We start from the raw sequence: 27,842 nt of genomic DNA on the forward strand, positions 1-27,842 counted from the left end.
TTTATTATTTAAATAAATTACAATATTTAATCTCAATAATTTTTTTCATGTTGTTTAATTAGTAGTTATGAGTATTACATAATTCAGCCATTTTGTGTGTTTTGTATTCCAGCAAAAACATGTATTTCATAATTAACAACAAAAACGATTGATGGAGTATGTAAATCAGTCACATATTAATTCTGTCCTTTTGTCATCTGTTTATTTCTCTTTGTGGTTCTTCAGCAAAAACAGGATGTAAATATTTCCCAGTTTAAATTTGTAGATCAAACTCATTTTATTTCTCTCTATGCAGACGATATACTGCTATTTATTTCAGATTTAACAAACACTTTTCTGACTTTTAGTTTAATTCAAATAATAATGCATGTTCTTTGGAGACACCTGAAGTAATTACAATATTACAGTCCTTACTATAAAGACACTTCAGGAATGAGAGCTAGAGTTCTCAACGGGCCCAAAAATTCAACCCAAAACCGGAATGACCCGAGGGACGTGAAGCCCGAAACCAGCTCGGCCCGACATCATCACATACATCACTGGGTCCGAGCCCGACTGAACTTGAGTTTTGGTTTGTTTTTTTTTTAAATGTTAGGGGGAAAAAATGATGCTCCCCCTCTGCGCCTCAGCAGTCTGGCTGCCCTGCCTCAAATACAGTAGCTTTAATCACTTAAAGTCAACCAATCATTCATGTCCCAAAATAATATTACCAGACAGACAGGCTTCAACGTCAGCGTGGGGGAGAGCAACCATTGCGCATCATGTAGAGCTGCGCCGCTGCATTTAATGAGCCGCAGCCGCTCTCAACACTTTTCCTGCACCTGAATGCTGACTGACTGACCAAACTTCGCTCACGCTTCACAGCAGCATATCTTGTTTTAGTATTTTTTTTTTTTTTTGTCAGAACGGAATTCAGCATTCTTTATTTTTATAATTCGCATATTCTTCTTGCTTAATTATTATAGCCCTATTATCATCCCCTTACACACACACACACAGCAGACCATACTTCAACTTCAACTTGAACACTTTATTAAAAACGGTAACTATAACCTTCAAACATCAACAACATAACATTGAATAATGAATGGATTTGGAATAATCTTAACAGACATGCATATTTTCTTCCTCACAGGCTGCTCAGAAGTGAGAACCATGGACAGCAGCATTGTGTGTTAGTGCTGCTGTCACACCCTCACACAGTGCGCTTTCTGACAGACACACTTTTTTTTTTCCCTCTCTCTCCGCTGTCCGAGCCCGACTCAGCCCGCCCCAATTAACTTAACTAGTCAGCCCAAACCGACCCGACCCGTCGGGCTTATTCGGGTCGGATTCGGGCTCGGGTTGAAATTGAGAACTCTAATGAGACCTGATTGGATGATTTATCATTGAAATGTTCCTACCATGGGTTTTGTTCCAAAGGTTTATTATTACAGACAAATCTGTAATGACTATAGCAGAATAAGTTTTACAGTCATGAAGGCATTCATATCCATTGTGACAACAGATGATGGACTTATACTACTACCATCACTGTTTGTACTAATCAAACAATAATGAGGAGTTTTGTCTGAGTTTATGAACTCTTAAAAAGACCCTTCATGATGGTTATGATCAAGGACAAGTGTACCCGGCCCGGAGGGTTACCGGGGCCCCGCCCTGGAGCCAGGCCTGGGGTTGGGGTCCGTGGGCGAGCGCCTGGTGGTCGGGCCTTTGCCCATGGGGTCCGGCCGGGCCCAGCCCGAACCGGCTACATGGGTTCGTCCCCCTGCAGGCCCACCACCCGTAGAGGGATCCAGAAGGGTTCGGTGCAATGTGGATTGGGCAGCAGACCAAGGCGGGGGCCTTGGCGGTCCAATCCTCGGTTACAGAAGTTGGCTCTTGGGACATGGAATGTCACCTCTCTGGCGGGGAAGGAGCCGGAGCTTGTGGAAGAGGCTGAGCGTTACCGGCTAGATATAGTCGGCCTCACCTCGACACATAGTTCCGGCTCTGGAACCCTAGTCCTTGAGAGGGGTTGGACTCTCTCCTTCGCTGGAGTTGCTCCGGGTGAGAGGCGGAGGGCCGGGGTGGGCTTTCTGATAGCCCCCAGACTCTCTGCCTGTACGTTGGGGTTTACCCCGGTAGACGAAAGGGTTGCTTCCCTGCGCCTTCGGGTCGGGGAACGGGTCCTGACTGTTGTCTGTGCTTATGCACCGAACAACAGTTCAGAGTACCCACCCTTTTTGGAGTCCCTGGGACGGGTGCTGGACAGTGCCCCAACCGGGGACTCCATTGTTCTGCTGGGGGACTTCAACGCTCATGTGGGCAATGACAGCGGGACCTGGAGGGGCGTGATTGGGAGGAACGGCCTGCCCGATCTGAACTCGAGTGGTGTTCAGTTATTGGACTTCTGTGCGGGTCGCAGTTTGGCCATAACTAACACCATGTTCAAACATAAGGATGTCCATCGGTGCACGTGGCACCAGGACAGCCTAGGTCGCAGGTCAATGATCGACTTTGTAGTCGTATCATTTGACCTGCGGCCATATGTTCTGGACACTCGGGTGAAGAGAGGAGCAGAGCTGTCAACTGATCACCACCTGGTGGTGAGTTGGATCAGATGGTGGGGGAAGACGCCGCACAGACCTGGCAGACCCAAACGAACAGTGAGGGTCTGCTGGGAACGCTCATGGAAGAACCTGTCCAGATGATCTTCAACTCCCACCGGAGAGCTTCAACCGCCCTGAGGGCGGAGGGGGACATTGAGTCCGAATGGGCCTTGTTCCGCTCTGCCATTGTTGAGGCGGCGGTCGCGAGCTGTGGCCGCAAGGCCGCTGGTGCCAGTCGCGGCGGTAATCCCCGAACCCGCTGGTGGACACCAGAGGTGAGGGGAGCCATCAGGCTGAAGAAGGAGGCCTACAGGGCATGGTTGGTCTGTGGGTCTCCGGAAGCAGCTGACGGGTACCGGCGGGCCAAGCGGAGCGCGGTGGCGGCAGTCGTGGAGGCAAAAACTCGGGCGTGGGAGGAGTTCGGTGAGGCCATGGAGGAAGACTATCGATCGGCTCCAAAGAGGTTCTGGCAAACCGTCCGGCGCCTCAGGGGAAGGCGGCAACTTGCTCACACTGTTTACAGTGGAGGCGGGAGCTGCTGACGCCAACTGGGGACATTGTCGGGCGGTGGAAGGAATACTTTGAGGAGCTCCTCAATCCCACCAACACGTATTCCAGTGAGGAAACAGAGACGGGGGTCTCAGGGGCGGGTCGTCCAATTTCTGGGGCAGAAGTCGCCGAGGTGGTGAAACAACTCCGAGGCGGTGGAGCCCCGGGGGTGGATGAGATTCGTCCCGGATATCTCAAGGCTCTGGATGTTGTAGGGCTGTCTTGGCTGACACGCCTCTGCAACATTGCGTGGACATCGGGGGCAGTGACCCTGGAGTGGCACACCGGGGTGGTGGTCCCCATTTTCAAGAAAGGGGACCAGAGGGTCTGTTCCAACTACAGGGGGATCACACTCCTCAGCCTACCCGGTAAGGTCTACTCCAGGGTGCTGGAGAAGAGGGTCCGGTCGATAGTTGAACCTCGGATCGAGGAGGAGCAATGTGGTTTTCGTCCCAGACGCGGAACCGTGGACCAGCTCTTTACCCTCGCCAGGGTGCTGGAGGGGGCATGGGAGTTCGCCCAACCAGTCCACAGGTGTTTTGTGGATTTGGAGAAGGCTTACGACCGTGTCCCCAGGGGCATCCTGAGGGGGGTGCTCCAGGAGTATGGGGTGGGTGGCCCTTGCTAAGGGCCATCCAGTCCCTGTACCGAAGGAGCATGAGTCTGGTTCGCGTGGCTGGCAGTAAGTCGGACCTGTTCCCGGTGAGGGTTGGACTCCGCCAGGGCTGCCCTTTGTCACCGGTTCTGTTCATAACTTTTATGGACAGAATTTCTAGGCGCAGCCGAGTGGTGGAGGGTGTCAGGTTCGGTGATGGGAGAATCTCGTCCCTGCTTTTTGCGGATGATGTGGTCCTCCTAGCTCCATCGAACAGTGACCTCCAGCTCTCACTGGGGCGATTCGCAGCCGAGTGTGAAGCGGCTGGGATGAGAATCAGCACCTCCAAGTCCGAGGCCATGGTCCTCAGCCGGAAAAGGGTGGATTGCCCACTCCAGGTCAGGGGGGAGGTCCTTCCTCAGGTGGAGGAGTTTAAGTATCTCGGGATCTTGTTCACGAGTGAGGGTAGGATGGAGCGGGAGATTGACAGGCGGATTGGGGCAGCGTCAGCAGTGATGTGGGCGCTTAACCGGTCCGTTGTGGTGAAAAGGGAGCTTGGCCAGAAAGCGAAGCTCTCGATTTACTGGTCGATCTTTGTTCCAACCCTCACCTATGGTAACGAGCTCTGGGTAGTGACCGAAAGAATGAGATCGCGAATACAAGCGGCCGAAATGAGTTTCCTCCGCAGGGTGGCTGGGCTCAGCCTTAGGGATAGGGTGAGGAGCTCAGACATTCGGGAGGGACTCGGAGTAGAGCCGCTGCTCCTCCACATCGAGAGGAGCCAGTTGAGGTGGTTCAGGCATCTGGTAAGGATGCCTTCCGGACGCCTCCCTTGGGAGGTGTTTCGGGCATGTCCAACCGGGAGGAGACCTCGGGGCCGCCCCAGGACACGCTGGAGGGACTACATCACCCGGCTGGCCTGGGAACGCCTCGGGGTTCCCGCGGAAGAGCTGATGGAAGTGGCTGGGGAGAGGACTGTCTGGGCTTCCTTGCTGAGGCTGCTGCCCCCGCGACCCGGACCCGGATAAGCGGAGGACGACGACGACGACGACGACGACGACGACGACTCTTAAAATGTTCAGTAAAAATAGACCTATATCATATATTCTGAAACTTTCTTTCTGAATTCATCACAGAGAACTTACAGGATCTTTATCAGCTTATTTTTCTCTGGATTTAATAAAGTTACTGTTACTATGAAGAGAAAATCATTCAGACACTTTGATCATAATAAAGATGAAAACAAGTGATTTGATGAACACGTCTTTATTATGTGGAAACAGTGAAATAATATTGAAACATTCAATCAATCAATCAATTTTATTTATACAGCCCAGTATCACAAATCACAATTTGCCTCACAGGGCTTTACAGCATACGACATCCCTCTGTCCTTATGACCCTCACAGCTGATCAGGAAAAACTCCCCAAAAACCCCTTTAACGGGGAAAAAAAAACAGTAGAAACCTCAGGAAGAGCAACTGAGGAGGGATCCCTCTTCCAGGACGGACAGACGTGCAATAGATGTCGTACAGAACAGATCAACATAACAAATTAACAGTAATCCACATGACACAATGAGACAGAGAGAGAGAGAGAGAGAGAGAGAGAGAGAGAGAGAGAGAGAGAGAGATGCAGGTAATGACAGTAGCTTACAACAACATTATTGAAAGTAATAATATTATAGTTATAGTTCTGGCTACTGTGGTACAATATGTTGAAAGTATGTATTAATATCTGGCAGTATACATGTGTGACAATAGTCACTTCACTTCACTTCACTTCAACTTTATTATGTCCCAATATGGGCAAATTGGGTTGCAGCAGGCACAGGCATTATAAACAAATTGCAGAAAGTACCTTTGCAAAAAGTACATTTGCATGAGAAACAAAACACACAAACAAATAAAATAAAAACCTAAGAGCATACGTCAGTCAGACAAGTATTTTTGCATGGGGGTGGGGATGGGGGACAGAGTTCATAAAGTGCGATTTAAAGTGCTATGTGCGATTTGCATACCAGTTAGAAAGAACCCGTGGATCAGGCTAGGTCTCTCCGAGATCTAACGAGATCAGGCGTGATCAGTATCTGTCAATCCATTTCACAGTCTTTCAGACCAGAATGGATAATCCATTTACCACACAGGTAATTAACTATGAGAGATTTAGACAATATCTGTCCTTTGTAAATAAAGTCTGCATCAAGTCAGTTCCACATTTTGTCAGTCAGAGCCAACACTCCCACCCCACAGAATAAATATACAATAATACACATACAATACATACAATCATACACACGATCCAAATCCAATTTGTTTGATTAAATTCACAGACACTATTATACATAGTCGTGTATAATAACAGTAGAAGTATGACTAATGACTAATGATGGCAGCAGCAGCAGGAGGCATCTGGCAGGACCACGGCAGCAGCACAACCACACACGTCACGCTGTCCAGGCACCGCTGTGATATGAGTTAATCTGAGAGACAGTGGAGCACAAAGGCTCCGGAGAAGAAGCCGAGTTAGTGACATGCAGAATGGCCGAGTTAGCAAGATGCAGTAATAGGATACGAGAGAGAGAGAGAGAGAGAGAAGGAGAGAAGGGGCCCGGTGTATTATAGGGGGGTCCTCCGGCAGACTAGGCCTAAGTCAGCCTAACTAGGGGCTGGTACAGGGCAAGCCTGAGCCAGCCCTAACTATAAGCTTTATCAAAGAGGAAAGTCTTAAGTCTAGTCTTAAATGTGGAGACGGTGTCTGCCTCCCGGACCGTAACAGGAAGATGATTCCACAGGAGAGGAGCCTGATAGCTGAAGGCTCTGGCTCCTGATCTACTTTTGGAGACTTTAGGGACCACGAGTAACCCTGCGTTCTCAGAGCGCAGTGTTCTGGTGGGATAATATGGCACTATGAGCTCTCTAAGATATGACGGAGCTTTACCATTTAGAGCTTTATAAGTTAACAGTAGGATTTTAAATTCAATTCTGGATTTTACAGGGAGCCAGTGCAGAGAAGCTAAAACAGGAGAGATATGATCTCGTTTCTTAGTTCCTGTTAGTACACGTGCTGCTGCATTCTGAATTAGCTGGAGAGTTTTTAAGGACTTACTAGAGCTACCTGATAATAGAGAGTTACAGTAATCCAGCCTAGAGGTAACAAAAGCGTGGACCAATTTTTCTGCATCGTTTCGGGTCAGGATAGGCCTAATTTTCGCAATATTACGCAGATGAAAAAATGCAGTCCGTGAGGTTTGTTTTAAATGAGAATTAAAAGACAAATCTTGATCAAATATTACTCCGAGGTTTCTTACGGTAGTGCTAGAGGCCAGAGCAATGCCATCAAGAAAAACTATGTCATCAGATAAAGAGTCTCTGAGTTGTTTGGGGCCAAGAACAATAACTTCAGTTTTGTCTGAATTTAACATCAGGAAATTGGTGCTCATCCAGGTTTTTATGTCTTTAAGGCAGTTATGGAGTTTAGTTAATTGATTGCTTTCTTCTGGCTTCATCAATAAATACAACTGTGTATCATCCGCATAACAATGGAAATTTATAGAGTGATTTCTAATGATGTTACCTAAAGGAAGCATATATAGAGTAAATAGGATTGGTCCGAGCACAGAACCTTGCGGAACTCCAAAACAAACTTTGGTACGTAATGACGATTCATTATGAACGTGAACAAACTGAAAACGATCAGATAAATAAGATTTAAACCAGCTCAGTGCAGAACCTTTTAGGCCAATTAAGTGATCCAGTCTCTGCAGCAGAATTTGATGGTCAATTGTGTCAAACGCCGCACTAAGATCTAATAAAACAAGTACAGAGACGAGTCCTTTGTCCGAAGCAATCAGAAGGTCATTTGTAATTTTAACTAGAGCTGTCTCAGTGCTATGATGCACTCTAAATCCTGACTGAAATTCCTCAAATAAATTATTATCCTGGAGAAAATCACACAGCTGCGACTACGTTCTCAAGGCTGTTTGACAGCACGGGAAGCTGAGAGATTGGGGTATAGTTGGCTAACACCTCTGGATCCAGGGTGGGCTTTTTAGTAGAGGTTTAATTACAGCTACCTTAAAAGACTGTGGTACATAGCCTGTTAATAAGGATATATTGATCATATCTAATATATGAGTGTTAACTAAAGGAAAGACCTCCTTAAGTAGCCTAGTTGGGATGGGGTCTAAGAGACACGTTGATGATTTGGATGAAGAAATCACTGCGGTCAATTCTTGAAGAGAAATTGGGGAGAAGCAATCTAAATATATATTAGGTCTTACAGCTGTGTTTGAGGTTAGATAGGTACTATCTGAGGGCAGGAGGTCATGAATTTTGCCTCTAATAGTTAGAATTTTGTCATTAAAAAAGCTCATAAAATCATTACTGCTAAGGGCTAAAGGAATACAAGGCTCAATAGAGCTTTGACTCTCAGTCAGCCTGGCTACAGTGCTGAAAAGAAACCTGGGGTTGTTCTTATTGTCTTCTATTAATGCTGAGTAATAGTTTGCTCTGGCATTGCGGAGGCCCCTCTTATAAGTTTTGAGACTGTGTGTCCAGATTAAACGAGATTCTTCCAGTTTGGTTAATCGCCAATTCCTTTCAAACTTTCGCGATATTTGTTTTAACTTACGGGTTTGACAGTTATACCAAGGAGCGAACTTTCTTTGCTTTTTTAACTTCTTTTTAAAGTCGGTACAGGAAACCTCTGTTACTGAGGGACTTGGTATTGAATTTAATGACGGAGTAATCTTTTCCTTAAATTTTGCGACAGCACTATCTGATAAACATCTAGTATAGTAACTGTTGCTGAGTGGCGTGTAATCGAGTAAAAAGAAATCAAAAGTAATCAGATAATGATCCGATAGTGAGGGATTCTGTGGAAAGACTTTTAGGTTATCAATTTCAATTCCATACGTCAGAACTAGATCGAGGGTATGGTTAAAACAGTGAGTGGGTTCATGTACACCCTGACTGAAGCCAATGGAGTCTAATAATGAGATAAACGCGGTAGCCAGGGAGTCATTATCAACGTCGACATGAATGTTAAAATCGCCTACAATAATAACTTTATCTGATTTAAGAACTAAACTGGATAAAAACTCTGAGAATTCAGATACAAATTCAGAATATGGGCCAGGAGCATTGCAACAAGCTGGTAAATATTGCTATTGAAAGATGTGAAATGAAAGACAGAGATAGTTCCAGAGTGCAGAGTGAGAGCAGTAGCAGAGTAAAACCAGTAGCAGAGTCCCAGTGAGTCAGGTCAGGACTGGGAACACTGGTCTCTCCTCAGTGTCTCTGAGAGCGGAGTCTGGGAGCCCTGGGTGGCCTCACAGGTCACAGAGCCCACCTTCCCCCACTGGTCTGCAGGGAGCCTCAGGGTGCTGCTCCAGCTGTAGTGGCCGTCCTTCTCCAGCACCCCGGGGCTCCTGCTCTCCTCCCAGCTGCTGCTGCTGCTGCTGCTTCTGCCGTCCACCTTCCAGGCCAGACTCCAGTCTGAGGGGAAGCCCTTGTTGGCCAGGCACATGAGCGTGGCCTTCCCCTGCTGCAGCTCCTCTCTGGAGGGGGGCAGCACCGTCAGGGTGGGGACGACTCGACCCACTGGAGGAGGAGACACAGAGACAATATGAGGAAAGTTCATACAAAGAGAAAATAAACTCCACCCTGTTGGCTGCAGCAGAGGAGGCTAGTGGTTCTCAGACAGGTTTCAGGACTAAAGATAAAAAGTTGAACGTGGCATTTTGTTCCTCTGATGTGTTCACGTTTAATCTGCCTCTGTCTAATCTAAAAAAATGGTTTACATTATTGTAAGGTGACTTAAAAAATAACTGGTCTAAAACAGAAAAGACCTTGATGGTGTGTGCTGGCTTTGTTGGTTCAAAGTGAACATCGTAACAATTGAATTACATATTAAACTCAACAAATCAATCCTACTCATACAGCATGTTGTTTAAACAACAGCCATCTTTGAAGATATTCTTTCATGACATGCATTGTGTGAAGATTGTCAGTGTTTGAGAAAGATCATTAAAACCTATGAGAATGTTTGCCCCAGTAGTTGGGCTGAAAGTTTCACATTATTTCCATCTGACAGAATCATTTGTGGAAACTTCATATTTATAAACTGTTTCAATTGAAATTCTATAGAAATCAAATACTGAACTGAAGAAGAATTGAGTCTGTTTGAGGACATTATGTGACACATTTAAGAATCATCACAATTATATTAAACTCCACTTATCAGCTAAAATATTGCAGCACAGTCTACAGATATGAAATAAAACAGAATAAATATAGAATTTGGGTTATTAAAGGAGTCAAATGTACTTACAGTTAACATCCAGTCTGGTTCCTCCACCGAACGTGTACCACAGTGATACAAACTCATTGAGCCGTCGTACAAAAACCTCTGACTGTACAGAGACACGGCTCTCTGACTTTGACACAAACACACTCACCAAACACATTCCCAGTTTACCCAGTTTATTAAGTGACTGCTTGTAATGTTTGAAACTTATTCACAAATATGACTATGTATTTAAGATTTAGTTTTCTGAAATGTTTAACATCTACAAGCAATAATAATTTCTCTTCAGGTAAAACAAATTAAAAATTCTACAGAAAAACTCTCCAATCAATTCTGACAAATATAAATGATTATTATGAACTCATGTTTATTGTAGATTATGATAATTGATAAACAGGAATTTTGCTCAAAATTAAAATTGTCGCACCGTGAAGTTGATTTGTTTGGTATTGAATTAGAGGAAATTCATAAAATATTCAGGTATAAATTTGCTCATCAAACTCAAAGCAAATCCACATGTAAATGATGAGTGACACATTCCTGATCAGTCCTCTGATAAATGTATTGATCCAGTGATAAACAGCATCATCAGAGTAATCCAAGTCCCTGTTGGAGTCAGTCAGAGCATTTCCATAGAGAGCCACTTTGCATCAGCAGCACCATGCTCCAGTGCTCTGGGAGAGTTTATAGTCCTGAGAGTTGGACACTGGATGACTGACAGCTGTCCTTCATGACAACAGAAGCCACAGAAATCCTCCTCTTCATCAAAACATGACTTTGACCTCCGTCCTCATCTGGACTCTCCTCTGCTGCTGCTTCACAGGTAAAGTCCAGAGAATCAAACTCCTCTCCTCTATCAACATCCGTCCCTCTGAAATGAAGACCACAAAACCATGACGCTGCTTTATGTTTTTGTCTCTGTATCCTCAGAGTCCAGAGGTCAGGTCACAGTGACTCAGCCTGGAGCAGTGAGCTCTGCTCTGGGAGGCTCCGTCACCATCAGCTGTAGGACCAGTCAGCAGGTTTGGGGTTGTAGCAGTGCTTACTGTTTAAACTGGTATCAACAGAAACATGGAGAAACTCCTAAACTGCTCATTTATGGTGTTAGCAATCGAGCATCAGGGATTCCAGGTCGTTTCTCAGGCAGTGGATCAAACTCTGACTTCACTCTGACCATCAGTGGAGTTCAGGCTGAAGATGCAGCAGTTTACTACTGTCAGAGTTATCACTATATCAACAGTCAGCGTGTGTTCACACAGTGAAAAAGCGTCGTACAAAAACCTCCCTCAGTCAGACTGAACAGAAACTGAAGTGACTGCTGCAGCTGGAAGCTACTGCAGAGACTGATACACTTCACTGAGGACACACACACACACACACACACACACACACACACACACACACAAAACCGACATGGTCAAACTATGTCATTTTCAGATGATTAAAAAACCCTCAAGAGTTTTTTTAAGTGTTTAAATTTTAAGTCATTTTTCCACTAATATATCTCCAGGTGAGTACATACAGGTTGGTTCATCCTCCAAATAAATAACCGAACTATAACAACACATTGTCACTTCATCAACCCTGTTGCCTGCAGACTCTCAGCACTCATCTATTGACATTCCCCAACTCAGAGACAGAAACACGAGGAGTCCACATTTATAAAACAATCCATGAGACAACATTTATGTACTGAGTCAACAGAGGCATGAATTAATTGTGACTGTAATCAGTAACAGGGAGGAAGGTCAGTGAGGACATTTTCTGTGTGGGTGAAAATCAACAAAGGAAATATTTGTGGTAACTGTCTTGCAGTATGAGCTTAAGCATAACACGTCCTGTGTTTTATTAAAATTCAAAACCAACTTTATTAAAAGCAACTAAAATATAATTTAAAACTTTTCAGAACTTCAGTTAATGGAGCTTCAGAGTACAAAACTGTATCGTGTGCATTAAGGCGAACCCTCAGCAGAAACTCTCTGAGATCTGTCAGATAGATTAGATCGGCTTTTCAGTGAAATAAAGTTTTACAGTAATAGATAAAATAGAATAAAATGTCTTCACTGTACATAAAACTGAATGCAACATCCTCAGTGCAAATTTAAGTGAAAGAAGAGCTTATAGAAACAATAACAAACTATCTAGTAAAACAGTAATAAATATTCCACTTAAAGAAAAGCAAAGACACTGTAAAATAGCAGCACGCAGCAGTGTAGCGGCTTCTCTAGCTCTCTGTACTATTGGTAAAACAACTTTAAAGTACAGCAAGGCTGAGTTTTTGGAGCTAAATAACAACTGGTTCGCTCCGTTTTCACCGAAGCTCAGAGCAGGACTTGGCAGACTGCAGCTGTTAAGAACAGCGGCGTGGAAAAGTAGACTGCGCCGGTTCAGGGGGAAGAGGAGACGGTGTACGAGGAAGAAGAAGCGGGGAAGAAGAGCCTGGCTGTTTCACCAGCACATCACCATCGCCACTCGAGGTGACAATACACTGGACAGAGTGTACACAAACAGACCAGGAACATACAGAGCTCCTGCCCGCCCCCTTCAGATCACATTTCCATCATGCTGGTCCCTACATACTCCCCTGTGCTCAAGAGCAGGAAAGCTACACAGATAACCATCACTGTGTGGCCTACTGAAGCTGTCCCAATGCTTCAGGATTGTTTTTGTACCACAGAAGACGGGGGGGCCTGCAACAGAGGAGGGGCATGGTGAACCTGGAGGAGTACACATCATCAGTCCTGGGCTACATCAACAAGTGTGTAGAGGATGTCACAACCATCAAAACCATTGTGATTCCTCCCAACCAGAAACCCTGGTTGAATGCAGAAGAGCAAAATCAAACTATGCTCAGAAAATACAGGGCCATTTCTTCTCAAACGACCCTCGGAGCATGTGGCGGGGCATTAAATGCATCACAGACTACAACAAGACAGATGCACAATGCCCTACAGACCCATCGCTACCTGATGCCCTAAACTCCTTCTACGCCCGTTTCGAGGCCTCCAACACCACCTCTACCTCCAGGTTCACATCCTTGCCAGATGATCCTCCTCTCAGTGTGACAGCAGCAGAGGTGAGGATGACACTGCAGAGAGTAAATCCTCGCAATGCTACAGGCCCTGATGGGGTCCCAGGTTGGGTCCTGAAGGACTGTGCTCACCAGCTCCCAATGGTCATGACTGACATATTTAACACTTCACTGTCCCAGGCTGCTGTTCCAGCGTCCCTCAAGACGTCTACCATCGTCCCTGTGCCAAACGCCTCGACAGTGTCCCTATCGTCCAGTTGCACTCACCCCAGTAGTGATGAAGTGTTTTGAGAAGTTGGTAATGACACGCATAAAGAAGTCCATTGACATAACAGCCGCCCCTCACCAGTATGCCTACAGGCAGAACCGCTCCACAGCTGATGACCTTGCTGCTGTGACCCATCAGTCCCTCACACATCTGGAGAACAAGGACTCCTATGTGAGGTTGCTCTTTTTGGATTTTAGTTCTGCCTTAAACACGATCATCCCACAGACACTGGTGAACAAACTGTCAGCACTCGGACTAGCTCCATCACTGTGTAACTGGATCTTGGACTTTTTGACTGGCAGACCCCAGTCTGTCAGGATCAACAACATCATATCCTCATCCATCACCCTCAACACTGGCTCCCCCCAGGGCTGCGTCCTCAGCCCGCTGCTCCACACACTGCTCACCCACGACTGCAGAGCTCACTATGATAACAACCTCATAGTGAAGTTCGCTGATGACACAGCAATGGTGGGGCTCATCACCAGCGGGGACGAGATGGCATACAGGCAGGAGGTAGAGGGTCTGGGACTGTGGTGCAAGTAGAACAACCTCATCCTCAACATCAATAAAACCATGAGATGATCGTGGACTTTCGGAAGTCTGGCACTGCACCCCCTCCTCTCTGCATTGACAGCGTAGCTGTGGAGATGGTTCCCAGCCTGAAATACCTCGGGGTTCACCTCTCCAACACCCTCACCTGGCCTGACAACACCTGCAGCATCATCAAAAAGGCTCACCAACGCCTGTACTTCTTGAAGTAGCTGAAGAGGGCAGGACTGAGCTCCAACATCCTCAGCTCCTCCTACAGATGTGCGGTGGAGAGCATACTGACTTCCTGTATCACAGTGTGGTATTGCCACTGCACAGTGACAGAAAAGCAGGCACTGCAGAAGGTGGTAAAGTCTGCACAAAGGACCATCAGTTGCAGCTTACCAGCCCTCGGACATCTACACCAGCCGATGCAGAGACAGAGCAACCTGCATCATGAGAGACTCCACCCACCCTGCACATGGACTGTTTTCCCCCCTCCCCTCAGGCAGGAGGCTGCGCAGCATCCAGGCAAGGACCGCCAGGCTGAAGAACAGCTTTTTCCCGGATGCTGTGAGACTATTGAACTGTTCCACATTGCCGCGCCTCTGAATTACAGACTGCACTTTTTAAAAGACTGTACTTTAAGCTGTTGCACTTTTCTGTATGCTGCTACTGCCACAATGTTGCTGAACTTGCTTATTTATTTATTTATTCATTTATTTATTCGCTTATACTGACTTAATTTGTTTTCATTTATCTTTTCTATAGCTCTTAGGTTGTCATTTATTAGTATTTATTTATTTTTAATCATTGCACTGAGACCTGAGTACTGTATTTTGTTCCTTCATGTTCCTTCATGGTGTGAATGACAATAAAAATCTATCTATCTATCTATCTATCTATCTATCTATCTATCTATCTATCTATCTATCTATCTATCTATCGAACACACACAGGGCATTCAGCCTGTTGCTCAGATCCCTTTGTTACCGCTCTGGCCGTATTTTGATGTGTTTCAGTTTCTCTGTGTCCTTCACATGTTTGAGTTGTGTGTGAGGATCTTTGTCTCCTAACTACAGATGTGGGGTGCTGATTGGCTGGAGGTGTGGACTCAGTCTGAGGTAGTGTTTACTGCTGATTGGCTCCTCGACTAGTGTTTGCTGTTTAAAATCCTCGACTTCCCAACAGGCTGGTTGACAGTCATATGACAGCAGCAGTGTTCCTGTCCTCGGCCTCCAAACCTTTAGTATTGTGTTTGTGTTAAACCTGAAGAATTGGTTTTTCTGCAGTGACTGACTGTGCCTCCTGTTGGCCATCTTAGTGAGATATTTGTATTTCTATTTGTTGAAATATTGTGAGCATTTAATAGCTTATTTGTCTCAATAGCTCACCTTTATTATTTTTTACTAAACTTTGCAGCTGTAGGGCTGCCATTTTATTTTGCATATTTTTCTCATGTTTCTGATGATTTTCTTTTCCCATAGGTGTAGCTAGATATTTGTTTTGTTTATTGTTTTGGCCTTGGTCCACCTGAGTTATTTTTGCATCACATCACTGAAAAAACACTGAAAAAACCTCTGTTTTGTTATTGTTAAGCTGCAGGTGATGAGTGATGTGAGCCAAGGAGGATGAGGAGCTGCCAAGCGTTACAGAGTAAGTTCTGTTAGACATAGAACTTGAACCAGATAAAAGCAGGACCTGATACAACTACAAACCCCTCAGGCAGTTATAGAGAACTTCATGATCTATTGTATCGAAGGCCACGCTGATATCTAGAAGAACTGAAATAGAACAGAGCCCTGCATCTGCATTTAAAAGAAGATCATTAGTCACTTTAAGGAGATCTGTCTCTGCACTGTGTGTAAAACAAAAGCCTGATGGGAATTTATCTGAAAGTCTGTTGTCATTTAAAAAAGTTGTTAAACTGACTTTTTTTCTGTAACCTTTTATAAAAAGGCAGTTTTGAAATAGGCCTGTTGTTGGCTGGATAGACAGGGCCACGGTTAGATTTCTTAAAGAGAGGCTGTACAACAGCATATTCAAAACTCGACAGAAAGTTTCCAGTGACTAATCAGCATTTATAATAGAAACAATGGAGGCACCGAGAGCATGGAAAACCTCTTTAAAAGATGTGTTGGGATTACATCTAAAACACAAAATGTGGATATCATGCCTCTCGCTGTTTGTTTAAAAACAGATGATGAGAGGAAGTTAAAAAATACCAGACTACCATATAAATATTTACATATGTGAGGCAACGCTGTCAGCCAGAGAGGAGTAGAGAGGAGGAGTGTGGCTGACTCCAGTTGACTGACTCTGTGTGTTTGCATATGTGTCCTGCCTCTCTGCTCCCAGCCGTTAAGAGGCCAGTGTTGATCAGTGGCTGTCCAGGCCTTTCACAGCCACTGACACGCCCGGCAGCACAATGATGATGTCACTGATTCTACTGCTGGCCACCCTGGGGCTCCTTGTTCAGGGTGAGACTCTCTTCTGTCTGAAAACTTTGCTTCAGGATGCAACCAGGTTCACCACAATGATGTTCTGCTCTGATGGAGAAACACTGAAACAAGCAGCATTTACCTTCTTCCATCTATTCTCCATGTTAAAGAAATGAGACTCTTCTGTTTGGATGTTGATCATCTTTCTGCAAGCTGGATCTGTCTCAATAACCCTTCTCCTCTTTGCCATGTTTTCAGATTCATCAGGAGAAATCATCCTGACTCAGTCTCCTGGATCTCAGTCTGTTGCTCCAGGACAAACTGTCTCCATCACGTGTTCAGCCAGTTCAAGTGTTGAAGGATATGGCAAGAAATGGCTCAACTGGTACCTTCAGAAACCTGGAGAAGCTCCTAAACTCATGATTTATCTAGCTACAGGCCGTGAGTCTGGGGTTTCAGATCGTTTTAGTGGAAGGGGATCTGGGACTGACTTCACTCTGACCATCAGAGGAGTTCAGGCTGAAGATTCAGGAGTTTACTACTGTCAGCAGAGTTACAGCACACCGTTCACACAGCGATACAACGTCGTACAAAAACCTCCCTCAGCTGGAGAGGAACTGATCTGACTCAACAGCTGCACTGAAACTAAAACAACACAAGTTTTACTCAGAACAAAAAATGCAGTTGAGAATAATTCACTTACAACATTTATAATCTAAATATACTGTATATAAAACACTATGTATATTTTAGTTATTCAGGCTTTTAACATTCTGCTGCACATCAAAGCTAAACTCTGTTGAAGAATAATTTCAATCCTTTGATAAATTTAATTCATAAAGTACGATAACACATGAACACTAAAACTGTGAATATTATTTATTTTAAATCTTACCATTTTTCATTTTATCTTGAACAAATGTTTTATTTAAATAGATTACAGTGTTTAATGTCAATAATTATGTTCATGTTTTTTAATTACTAATTATGTATATAACATAATTCAGCCATTTTGTGTGTTTTGTATTCCAGTAAAAACATGTATTTTATAATTAACAACAAAAACGATTAATGGAGGATGTAAATCAGTCACATTTTAATTCTGTTCTTTTGTCATCTCTTTATTTCTCTTTGTGGTTCTTCAGCAGAAACAGTATATAAATATTTGCCAGTTTAAATTTCTAGATCAAACTCATTTTATTTCTCTCTATGCAGACGATATACTGCTATTTATTTCAGATTTAACAAACACTTTTCTGACTTTTGTAGTTTAGTTCAAATAATAATGCATGTTCTTTGGAGACACCTGAAGTACTTACAATATTACAGTCCTTACTATAAAGACACTTCAGTAATGAGAGCTGATTGGAGGATTTATCATTGAAATGTTCCTACCATGGGTTTTGTTCCAAAGGTTTATTATTACAGACAAATCTGTAATGACTATAGCAGAATAAGTTTTACAGTCATGAAGGCATTCATATCCATTGTGACAACAGATGATGGACTTATACTACTACCATCACTGTTTGTACTAATCAAACAATAATGAGGAGTTTTGTCTGAGTTTATGAACTCTTAAAATGTTCAGTAAAAATAGACCTATATCATATATTCTGAAACTTTCTTTCTGAATTCATCACAGAGAACTTACAGGATCTTTATCAGCTTATTTTTCCTCTGGATTTAATAAAGTTACTGTTACTATGAAGAGAAAATCATTCAGACACTTTGATCATAATAAAGATGAAAACAAGTGATTTGATGAACACGTCTTTATTATGTGGAAACAGTGAAATAATATTGAAACATTGCAACAAGCTGGTAAATGTTGCTATTGAAAGATGTGAAATGAAAGACAGAGATAGTTCCAGAGTGCAGAGTGAGAGCAGTAGCAGAGTAAAACCAGTAGCAGAGTCCCAGTGAGTCAGGTCAGGACTGGGAACACTGGTCTCTCCTCAGTGTCTCTGAGAGCGGAGTCTGGGAGCCCTGGGTGGCCTCACAGGTCACAGAGCCCACCTTCCCCCACTGGTCTGCAGGGAGCCTCAGGGTGCTGCTCCAGCTGTAGTGGCCGTCCTTCTCCAGCACCCCGGGGCTCCTGCTCTCCTCCCAGCTGCTGCTGCTGCTGCTGCTGCCGTCCACCTTCCAGGCCAGACTCCAGTCTGAGGGGAAGCCCTTGTTGGCCAGGCACATGAGCGTGGCCTTCCCCTGCTGCAGCTCCTCTCTGGAGGGGGGCAGCACCGTCAGGGTGGGACGGACATCACCTAGGAGACACCAATCAGCTTAGAGGACAGGGACCACACAGCTGTCAATCAAACACCAGACACTTGGACACCTTTACTGTGTGAGAGCGGATTTTCTCCTTGAAGGAGTTTCTGTCAGATGGTGTTTCTGCTCCACCAGTCACTCACTCACTCACACATTGTTTCACTTCCCTTTCAGAAACCTCTCATGCATACAAACATATTTACAGTCCAAACTCTCAACAGGACAAAAGTCAATCAGATCCACTGTTAAAGGACATTATCAGCCAAAAATAACTCACCACCAAATTGAAATTGTTCATCAGACAGATTGAAAAATACAAATAGCATCAGAGAAGAGTCAACATTATTTCAAACTGAGGTTAAAAGACAATTTGAGCCATTTTACAAGATCAGAGATTTGGCAGCATTTCTGCTTCATTCTCAGGGTTTGAAATCATTTCAACTCAACTTCAAAACAGTTTTAAAGGCTGAATTTAAAACATGTATAAAGTGTGAGTGTTGTTCTTTAATCTTTCCTACAGTTTAAGTTGTTCACATTTCACATATGAAACTGAATGTTTAAAGAGAAGTTCAGTAAAACTGCTTTGAGTTCAACTTCAAGGTTAAAGAGGAGAAATGAACAATGAGAGTGATTTAGATCAGTCCAATGGAAACTTATATCTACTACAAATATTCAGACACTGAATTAAAACCTTAACTGATTTAATATTTGTGCAGAAACTTACTTCCAACATCCAGTCTGGTTCCTCCACCGAACGTGTACCACAGTGATACAAACTGATTGAGTCGTCGTACAAAAACCTCTGACTGTACAGAGACACGGCTCTCTGACTTTGTCTGACAAAACTTTAACTACAAGTCCTCAAATTCCAACTTTAATCTAAAAATTGAAACACATGACTCTCTGCTCCACTGAGTTATTATGGTAGTTATATTTATCATTTCATTTGAAAAACAAAGTGCACTTTGTTTCATACACAACAGCTGGCCAAAAATTACAAGTTAAAATGGCAAAACACCAATTTTATTTTCTTGACAAGTAACAGAGGCAAAAAAGAAAATGTTTCCTGTCACTCAATAAAATTTGTTAAAGATTGAACTTACTTCCAACATCCAGTCTGGTTCCTCCACCAAAAGTCAACCACAGTGATACAAACTGATTGAGCCGTCGTACAAAAACCTCTGACTGTACAGAGACACGGCTCTCTGACTTTGAAGACAACAAACTCAACAACAACACTTCCTCTTTTGAAAAGAATTTACTATTTAACATTATAGTTATCAAACAGTGTCACAGTGTTTCAGAATTAATCACATTTTTACATCTTTATTGTTAAATTTGTCTGAAAGTAAAATTGATCCTTCTCACATTAAATGAAACCAGACAGAAGACGTTGTGAAAGAAAATCTTTCTGCAGTCATCAAAGCAAATCCACATGTAAATGATGAGTGACACATTCCTGATCAGTCCTCTGATAAATGTATTGATCCATTGATAAACAGCATCATCAGAGTAATCCAAGTCCCTGTTGGAGTCAGTCAGAGCATTTCCATAGAGAGCCACTTTGCATCAGCAGCACCATGCTCCAGTGCTCTGGGAGAGTTTATAGTCCTGAGAGTTGAACACTGGATGACTGACAGCTGTCCTTCATGACAACAGAAGCCACAGAAATCCTCCTCTTCATCAAAAACATGACTTTGACCTCCGTCCTCATCTGGACTCTCCTCTGCTGCTGCTTCACAGGTAAAGTCCAGAGAATCAAACTCCTCTCCTCTATCAACATCCGTCCCTCTGAAATGAAGACCACAAAACCATGACGCTGCTTTATGTTTTTGTCTCTGTATCCTCAGAGTCCAGAGGTCAGGTCACAGTGACTCAGCCTGGAGCAGTGAGCTCTGCTCTGGGAGGCTCCGTCACCATCAGCTGTAGGACCAGTCAGAGGGTTTATAGTGGGAGCTACTTGCACTGGTACCAACAGAGAAATGGAGAAACTCCTAAACTGCTCATTTATGCAACTAGCACTCGAGCATCAGGGATTCCAGATCGTTTTTCAGGCAGTGGATCAAGCTCTGACTTCACTCTGACCATCAGTGGAGTTCAGGCTGAAGATGCAGCAGTTTACTACTGTCAGAGTTTTCATGAGATCAACAGTCAGTATGTGTTCACACAGTGAAAAAGAGTCATACAAAAACCTCCCTCAGTCAGACTGAACAGAAACTGAAGTGACTGCTGCAGCTGGAAGCTACTGCAGAGACTGATACACTTCACTGAGGACACACACACACACACACACACACACACCAAATTCACAATGTGATAAAAAACAAATGTCTCCACATTGAATTAAATTCTCAAGACACAGAAGCTCCACATGTCTCTGAACAAGCTGTCTCTGTCTGAAGGCAGAACATTGGATCCAAAAACATGTGGTGGATGTTTTCACGTGTCCAGAATGTTGGACCCAATCGTTATCAGACCGGTGTTAATCCTGCCCAAACCTGACAGGCATAAATTACGCTGAAAAAATAAAAGGTCAGATGTGAAGAGGACCTGAGCTCAGCCTCACCCGACCTGAATAGATGGTTCAAACACCCTGACTGCATCTGACACGCGTGTTTTAAAGTACATATGTTGTTTTAAATGGCTGAACAGACACCAAATGATTTTTTTCCTCAGAGGACAATATTTGATGAAAGAAATAAATTATTAATAACAACACAAACTTGTGCCTGCCGACACATAAATAAGAAAGTTTCTCGTCAAATCCTCCTGGATGTGTAATGTTGTCATTGTAGATCTGATGCCTTTTTCTGTTACTGATGTCCTCCAAATGAATGAAGTCAGAGAAAGTGAAAATGTTTTTGATTCTTGAAGAGCTGTAGCATATATTCACTGATAAACTGTAGCTTAAACTTTACATTCACTGCAACATTCACAGTATTGCTGTTACTAACTTTACTCGACAGCAGCATTGTAGTCTACGTCATATGCAGGTCTGAGCCATAAACCCACTGAGACAGAAACATATGATAATTACAATTACCTGTGAATACACCTGAACTGATTGTGTTGGATTTTTAGTGGAGCATGTGAGTTGTCTTGGCCGATGTATGTTGTGTTTTATTTAGTGACCTGATGCTGTTTTCATGTTGCCTTCTTGGCCAAATATTTCTTATGAAATGAATTTTTATTCTGAGAGGACATTTATATAGATAAGAAACTGTAACGAAGATTTGTTTAATTTAAAGGCTTAATTACAATACAACCACCTGAGTTTGTGTTAATCTCCATGAGGATGATGTAAACAGTCAGCTGGCCCAGCAGTGAGGAGAAACAGCCTGATGTGTTGAGGACAGCTCCAGTTGACTGACTCTGTGTGTTTGCATATGTGTCCTGCCTCTCTGCTCCCAGCCGTTAAGAGGCCAGTGTTGATCAGTGGCTGTCCAGGCCTTTCACAGCCACTGACACGCCGGCAGCACAATGATGATGTCACTGATTCTACTGCTGGCCACCCTGGGGCTCCTTGTTCAGGGTGAGACTCTCTTCTGTCTGAAAACTTTGCTTCAGGATGCAACCAGGTTCACCACAATGATGTTCTGCTCTGATGGAGAAACACTGAAACAAGCAGCATTTACCTTCTTCCATCTATTCTCCATGCTAAAGAAATGACACTCTTCTGTTTGGATGTTGATCATCTTTCTCCAAGCTGGATCTGTCTCATTAACCCTTCTCCTCTTTGTCATCTTTGCAGATTCATCAGGAGAAATCATCCTGACTCAGTCTCCTGGATCTCAGTCTGTTGCTCCAGGACAAACTGTCTCCATCACGTGTTCAGCCAGTTCAAGTGTTGAAGGATATGGCAAGAAATGGCTCCACTGGTACCTTCAGAAACCTGGAGAAGCTCCTAAACTCCTGATTTATCTAGCTACAGGCCGTCAGTCTGGAGTTTCAGATCGTTTTAGTGGAAGTGGATCTGCAACTGACTTCACTCTGACCATCAGAGGAGTTCAGGCTGAAGATTCAGGAGTTTACTACTGTCAGCAGAGTTACAGCTACCCGTTCACACAGTGATACAACGTCGTACAAAAACCTCCCTCAGCTGGAGAGGAACTGATCTGACTCAACAGCTGCACTGAAACTAAAACAACACAAGTTTTACTCAGAACAAAAAATGCAGTTAAGAATGATTCACTTACAACATTTATAATCTTACAGTAATATACTGTACATAAAACACTTATTCAGGGTTTTTACATTCTGCTGCACATCAAAGCTAAACTCTGTTGAAGAATGATTTCAGTCCTTTGATAGATTTAATTCATAGAGTATGATAACACATGAACACTAAATCTGTAAATATTATTTATTTTAAATCTTACAATATTCATTAGATCTTGAACAAATTTATTATTTAAATAAATTACAATATTTAATCTCAATAATTTTTTTCATGTTGTTTAATTAGTAGTTATGAGTATTACATAATTCAGCCATTTTGTGTGTTTTGTATTCCAGCAAAAACATGTATTTCATAATTAACAACAAAAACGATTAATGGAGTATGTAAATCAGTCACATATTAATTCTGTCCTTTTGTCATCTGTTTATTTCTCTTTGTGGTTCTTCAGCAGAAACAGGATGTAAATTTTTGCCAGTTTAAAGTTGTAGATCAAACTCATTTTATTTCTCTCTATGCAGACGATATTTATTTTAGATTTAACAAACACTTTTCTCACTTTTTTAGTTTAATTCAAATAATAATGCATGTTCTTTGGAGACACCTGAAGTAATTACAATATTACAGTCCTTACTATAAAGACACTTCAGGAATGAGAGCTAGAGTTCTCAACGGGCCCAAAAATTCAACCCAAAACCGGAATGACCCGAGGGACGTGAAGCCCGAAACCAGCTCGGCCCGACATCATCACATACATCACTGGGTCCGAGCCCGACTGAACCTGAGTTGTTGTTTTTTTTTTAAATGTTAGGGGGAAAAAATGATGCTCCCCCTCTGCGCCTCAGCAGTCTGGCTGCCCTGCCTCAAATACAGTAGCTTTAATCACTTAAAGTCAACCAATCATTCATGTCCCAAATTAATATTACCAGACAGACAGGCTTCAACGTCAGCGTGGGGGAGAGCAACCATTGCGCATCATGTAGAGCTGCGCTGCTGCATTTAATGAGCCGCAGCCGCTCTCAACACTTTTCCTGCACCTGAACGCTGACTGACTGACCAAACTTCGCTCACACTTTACAGTAGCATATCTTGTTTTAGTATTATGTTTTTTTTCGTCAGAACGGAATTCAGCATTCTTTATTTTTATAATTCGCATATTCTTCTTGCTTAATTATTATAGCCCTATTATCATCCCCTTACACACACACACAGCAGACCATACTTCAACTTCAACTCGAACACTTTATTAAAAACGGTAACTATAACCTTCAAACATCAACAACATAACATTGAATAATGAATGGATTTGGAATAATCTTAACAGACATGCATATTTTCTTCCTCACAGGCTGCTCAGAAGTGAGAACCATGGACAGCAGCATTGTGTGTTAGTGCTGCTGTCACACCCTCACACAGTGCGCTTTCTGACAGACACACTTTTTTTTTTTTCCTCTCTCTCCGCTGTCCGAGCCCGACTCAGCCTGCCCCAATTAACTTAACTAGTCAGCCCAAACCGACCCGACCCGTCGGACTTATTCGGGTCAGGTTCGGGCTCGGGTTGAAATTGAGAACTCTAATGAGAGCTGATTGGATGATTTATCATTGAAATGTTCCTACCATGGGTTTTGTTCCAAAGGTTTATTATTACAGACAAATCTGTAATGACTATAGCAGAATAAGTTTTACAGTCATGAAGGCATTCATATCCATTGTGACAACAGATGATGGACTTATACTACTACCATCACTGTTTGTTCTAATCAAACAATAATGAGGAGTTTTGTCTGAGTTTATGAACTCTTAAAATGTTCAGTAAAAATAGACCTATATCATATATTCTGAAACTTTCTTTCTGAATTCATCACAGAGAACTTACAGGATCTTTATCATCTTATTTTTCCTCTGGATTTAATAAAGTTACTGTTACTATGAAGAGAAAATCATTCAGACACTTTGATCATAATATAGATGAAAACAAGTGATTTGATGAACACGTCTTTATTATGTGGAAACAGTGAAATAATATTGAAACATTGCAACAAGCTGGTAAATGTTGCTATTGAAAGATGTGAAATGAAAGACAGAGATAGTTCCAGAGTGCAGAGTGAGAGCAGTAGCAGAGTAAAACCAGTAGCAGAGTCCCAGTGAGTCAGGTCAGGACTGGGAACACTGGTCTCTCCTCAGTGTCTCTGAGAGCGGAGTCTGGGAGCCCTGGGTGGCCTCACAGGTCACAGAGCCCACCTTCCCCCACTGGTCTGCAGGGAGCCTCAGGGTGCTGCTCCAGCTGTAGTGGCCGTCCTTCTCCAGCACCCCGGGGCTCCTGCTCTCCTCCCAGCTGCTGCTGCTGCTGCTGCTGCCGTCCACCTTCCAGGCCAGACTCCAGTCTGAGGGGAAGCCCTTGTTGGCCAGGCACATGAGCGTGGCCTTCCCCTGCTGCAGCTCCTCTCTGGAGGGGGGCAGCACCGTCAGGGTGGGGACGACTCGACCCACTGGAGGAGGAGACACAGAGACAATATGAGGAAAGTTCATACAAAGAGAAAATAAACTCCACCCTGTTGGCTGCAGCAGAGGAGGCTAGTGGTTCTATTGGTCGTCCTCAGATTGGATGAAACTGGTCGTTAACGTTTCACTTCCCTCTTTGAGCTCAGTAACCATGGCAACAGACAGGCATCACTGCTGAACCATAGCAACAGACAGGTTTCAGGACTAAAGATAAAAAGTTGAACGTGGCATTTTGTTCCTCTGATGTGTTCACATTTAATCTGCCTCTGTCTAATCTGAAAAAATGGTTTACATTATTGTAAGGTGACTTAAAAAATAACTGGTCTAAAACAGAAAAGACCTTGATGGTGTGTGCTGGCTTTGTTGGTTCAAAGTGAACATCGTAACAACTGAATTACATATTAAACTCAACAAATCAGTCCTACTCATACAGCATGTTGTTTAAACAACAGCCATCTTTGAAGATATTCTTTCATGACATGCATTGTGTGAGGATTGTCAATGTTTGAGAAAGATCAATAAAACCTATGAGAATGTTTGCCCCAGTAGTTGGGCTGAAAGTTTCACATTATTTCCATCTGACAGAATCATTTGTGGAAACTTCATATTTATAAAGTGTTTGAATTGAAATTCTAGAGAAACAAAATATTGAACTGAAGAAGAATTGAGTCTGTTTGAGGACATTATGTGACACATTTAAGAATCATCACATTTATATTAAACTCCACTTATCAGCTAAAATATTGCAGCACAGTCTACAGATATGAAATAAAACAGAATAAATATAGAATTTGGGTTATTAAAGGAGTCAAATGTACTTACAGTTAACATCCAGTCTGGTTCCTCCACCGAACGTGTACCACAGTGATACAAACTCATTGAGTCGTCGTTCAAAAACCTCTGACTGTACAGAGACATGGCTCTCTGACTTTGACACAAACACACTCACCAAACACATTCCCAGTTTACCCAGTTTATTAAGTGACTGCTTGTAATGTTTGAAACTTATTCACAAATATGACTATGTATTTAAGATTTAGTTTTCTGAAATGTTTAACGTCTACTAGCAATAATAATTTCTCTTCAGGTAAAACAAATTAAAAATTCTACAGAAAAACTCTCCAATAAATTCTGACAAATATAAATGATTATTATGAACTCATGTTTATTGTAGATTATGATAATTGATAAACAGGAATTTTGCTCAAAATTAAAATTGTCGCACTGTGAAGTTGATTTGTTTGGTATTGAATTAGAGGAAATTCATAAAATATTCAGGTATAAATTTGCTCATCAAACTCAAAGCAAATCCACATGTAAATGATGAGTGACACATTCCTGATCAGTCCTCTGATAAATGTATTGATCCAGTGATAAACAGCATCATCAGAGTAATCCAAGTCCCTGTTGGAGTCAGTCAGAGCATTTCCATAGAGAGCCACTTTGCATCAGCAGCACCATGCTCCAGTGCTCTGGGAGAGTTTATAGTCCTGAGAGTCGAACACTGGATGACTGACAGCTGTCCTTCATGACAACAGAAGCCACAGAAATCCTCCTCTTCATCAAAAACATGACTTTGACCTCCGTCCTCATCTGGACTCTCCTCTGCTGCTGCTTCACAGGTAAAGTCCAGAGAATCAAACTCCTCTCCTCTATCAACATCCGTCCCTCTGAAATGAAGACCACAAAACCATGACGCTGCTTTATGTTTTTGTCTCTGTATCCTCAGAGTCCAGAGGTCAGGTCACAGTGACTCAGCCTGGAGCAGTGAGCTCTGCTCTGGGAGGCTCCGTCTCCATCAGCTGTAGGACCAGTCAGAGCGTTTATGTTGGGAGCTACTTGCACTGGTACCAACAGAGAGATGGAGAAACTCCTAAACTGCTCATTTATATAACTAGCGCTCGAGCATCAGGGATTCCAGATCGTTTTTCAGGCAGTGGATCAAACTCTGACTTCACTCTGACCATCAGTGGAGTTCAGGCTGAAGATGCAGCAGTTTACTACTGTCAGAGTTTTCATGTCATCAACAGTCAGTATGTGTTCACACAGTGAAAAAGCGTCGTACAAAAACCTCCCTCAGTCAGACTGAACAGAAACTGAAGTGACTGCTGCAGCTGGAAGCTACTGCAGAGACTGATACACTTCACTCAGGACACACACACACACACACACACACACACACACAAAACACTTGCTGACAACGATACTACAACATGAACAATTACCAATTTAATAGTCTCCATAATATTTGAACACTGTTAAACTTTTTTGTTCTCTTCTTTTTCTAAAACTATATTTTTAGCTCTGGACACAAAAAAACAATTCTTCCTCCAAATCTGTCTTTTGAGAGCTGCAGATACAGAATCATGTCTTATCAGTTCTTTTGAACTGTCTTTTATCATTCTTCAGACCTATAGATATCTCACACTCACCAGTCGACAATGCCCAAGTAAAGGGTGAAAAGGCGAGGAGGTAACCTTTACATTGCAATGTGTTGGTCAATATTTACACCAACGCAACAGAGGCATGTTTTAGACGTCACCATATCACTCACAGGTGGGAAGGCAGCTAAGACACTGT

General features: G+C 43.1%; 1 protein-coding gene and 6 gene segments (V, D, J or C); 4 read left to right on the forward strand and 3 right to left on the reverse strand.

Annotated features, from left to right (window-relative positions):
- LOC125904394 (uncharacterized) overlaps window positions 1–21,512 on the forward strand; it is an 85,700-nt gene extending 64,188 nt beyond the window's left edge. The window contains exons 2-5 of the mRNA XM_049601746.1: window positions 16,574–16,920; window positions 18,429–18,563; window positions 20,221–20,326; window positions 20,434–21,512. Of these exons, the coding sequence (XP_049457703.1) occupies window positions 16,574–16,920; window positions 18,429–18,563; window positions 20,221–20,326; window positions 20,434–20,756 (911 nt within the window). The 3' untranslated portion in view covers window positions 20,757–21,512. The remainder of the gene's footprint in view (window positions 1–16,573; window positions 16,921–18,428; window positions 18,564–20,220; window positions 20,327–20,433) is intronic.
- Window positions 8,871–10,219, reverse strand: LOC125904910 (Ig kappa-b4 chain C region-like). The segment is given in 2 exon segments: window positions 8,871–9,338; window positions 10,069–10,219. Coding segments are annotated over 2 exon segments (474 nt in total).
- On the forward strand, window positions 10,793–11,328 carry LOC125904913 (Ig kappa chain V region 3381-like). The segment is given in 2 exon segments: window positions 10,793–10,867; window positions 10,975–11,328. Coding segments are annotated over 2 exon segments (384 nt in total).
- Window positions 15,435–27,842, forward strand: part of LOC125904920 (immunoglobulin kappa variable 3-15-like) — a 51,886-nt gene continuing 39,478 nt past the window's right edge. The window contains exon 1 of the V gene segment in view: window positions 15,435–15,530.
- LOC125904908 (Ig kappa-b4 chain C region-like) lies at window positions 18,076–19,917 on the reverse strand. The segment is given in 2 exon segments: window positions 18,076–18,579; window positions 19,687–19,917. Coding segments are annotated over 2 exon segments (501 nt in total).
- Window positions 24,743–26,171, reverse strand: LOC125904929 (Ig kappa-b4 chain C region-like). The segment is given in 2 exon segments: window positions 24,743–25,249; window positions 26,085–26,171. A coding segment is annotated over 1 exon segment (261 nt).
- Window positions 26,353–27,403, forward strand: LOC125904919 (Ig kappa chain V region 3381-like). The segment is given in 2 exon segments: window positions 26,353–26,884; window positions 26,992–27,403. Coding segments are annotated over 2 exon segments (417 nt in total).

This window comes from Epinephelus fuscoguttatus, linkage group LG17, assembly GCF_011397635.1.
Source record: "Epinephelus fuscoguttatus linkage group LG17, E.fuscoguttatus.final_Chr_v1".
NCBI classification, from domain to species: domain Eukaryota; kingdom Metazoa; phylum Chordata; class Actinopteri; order Perciformes; family Serranidae; genus Epinephelus; species Epinephelus fuscoguttatus.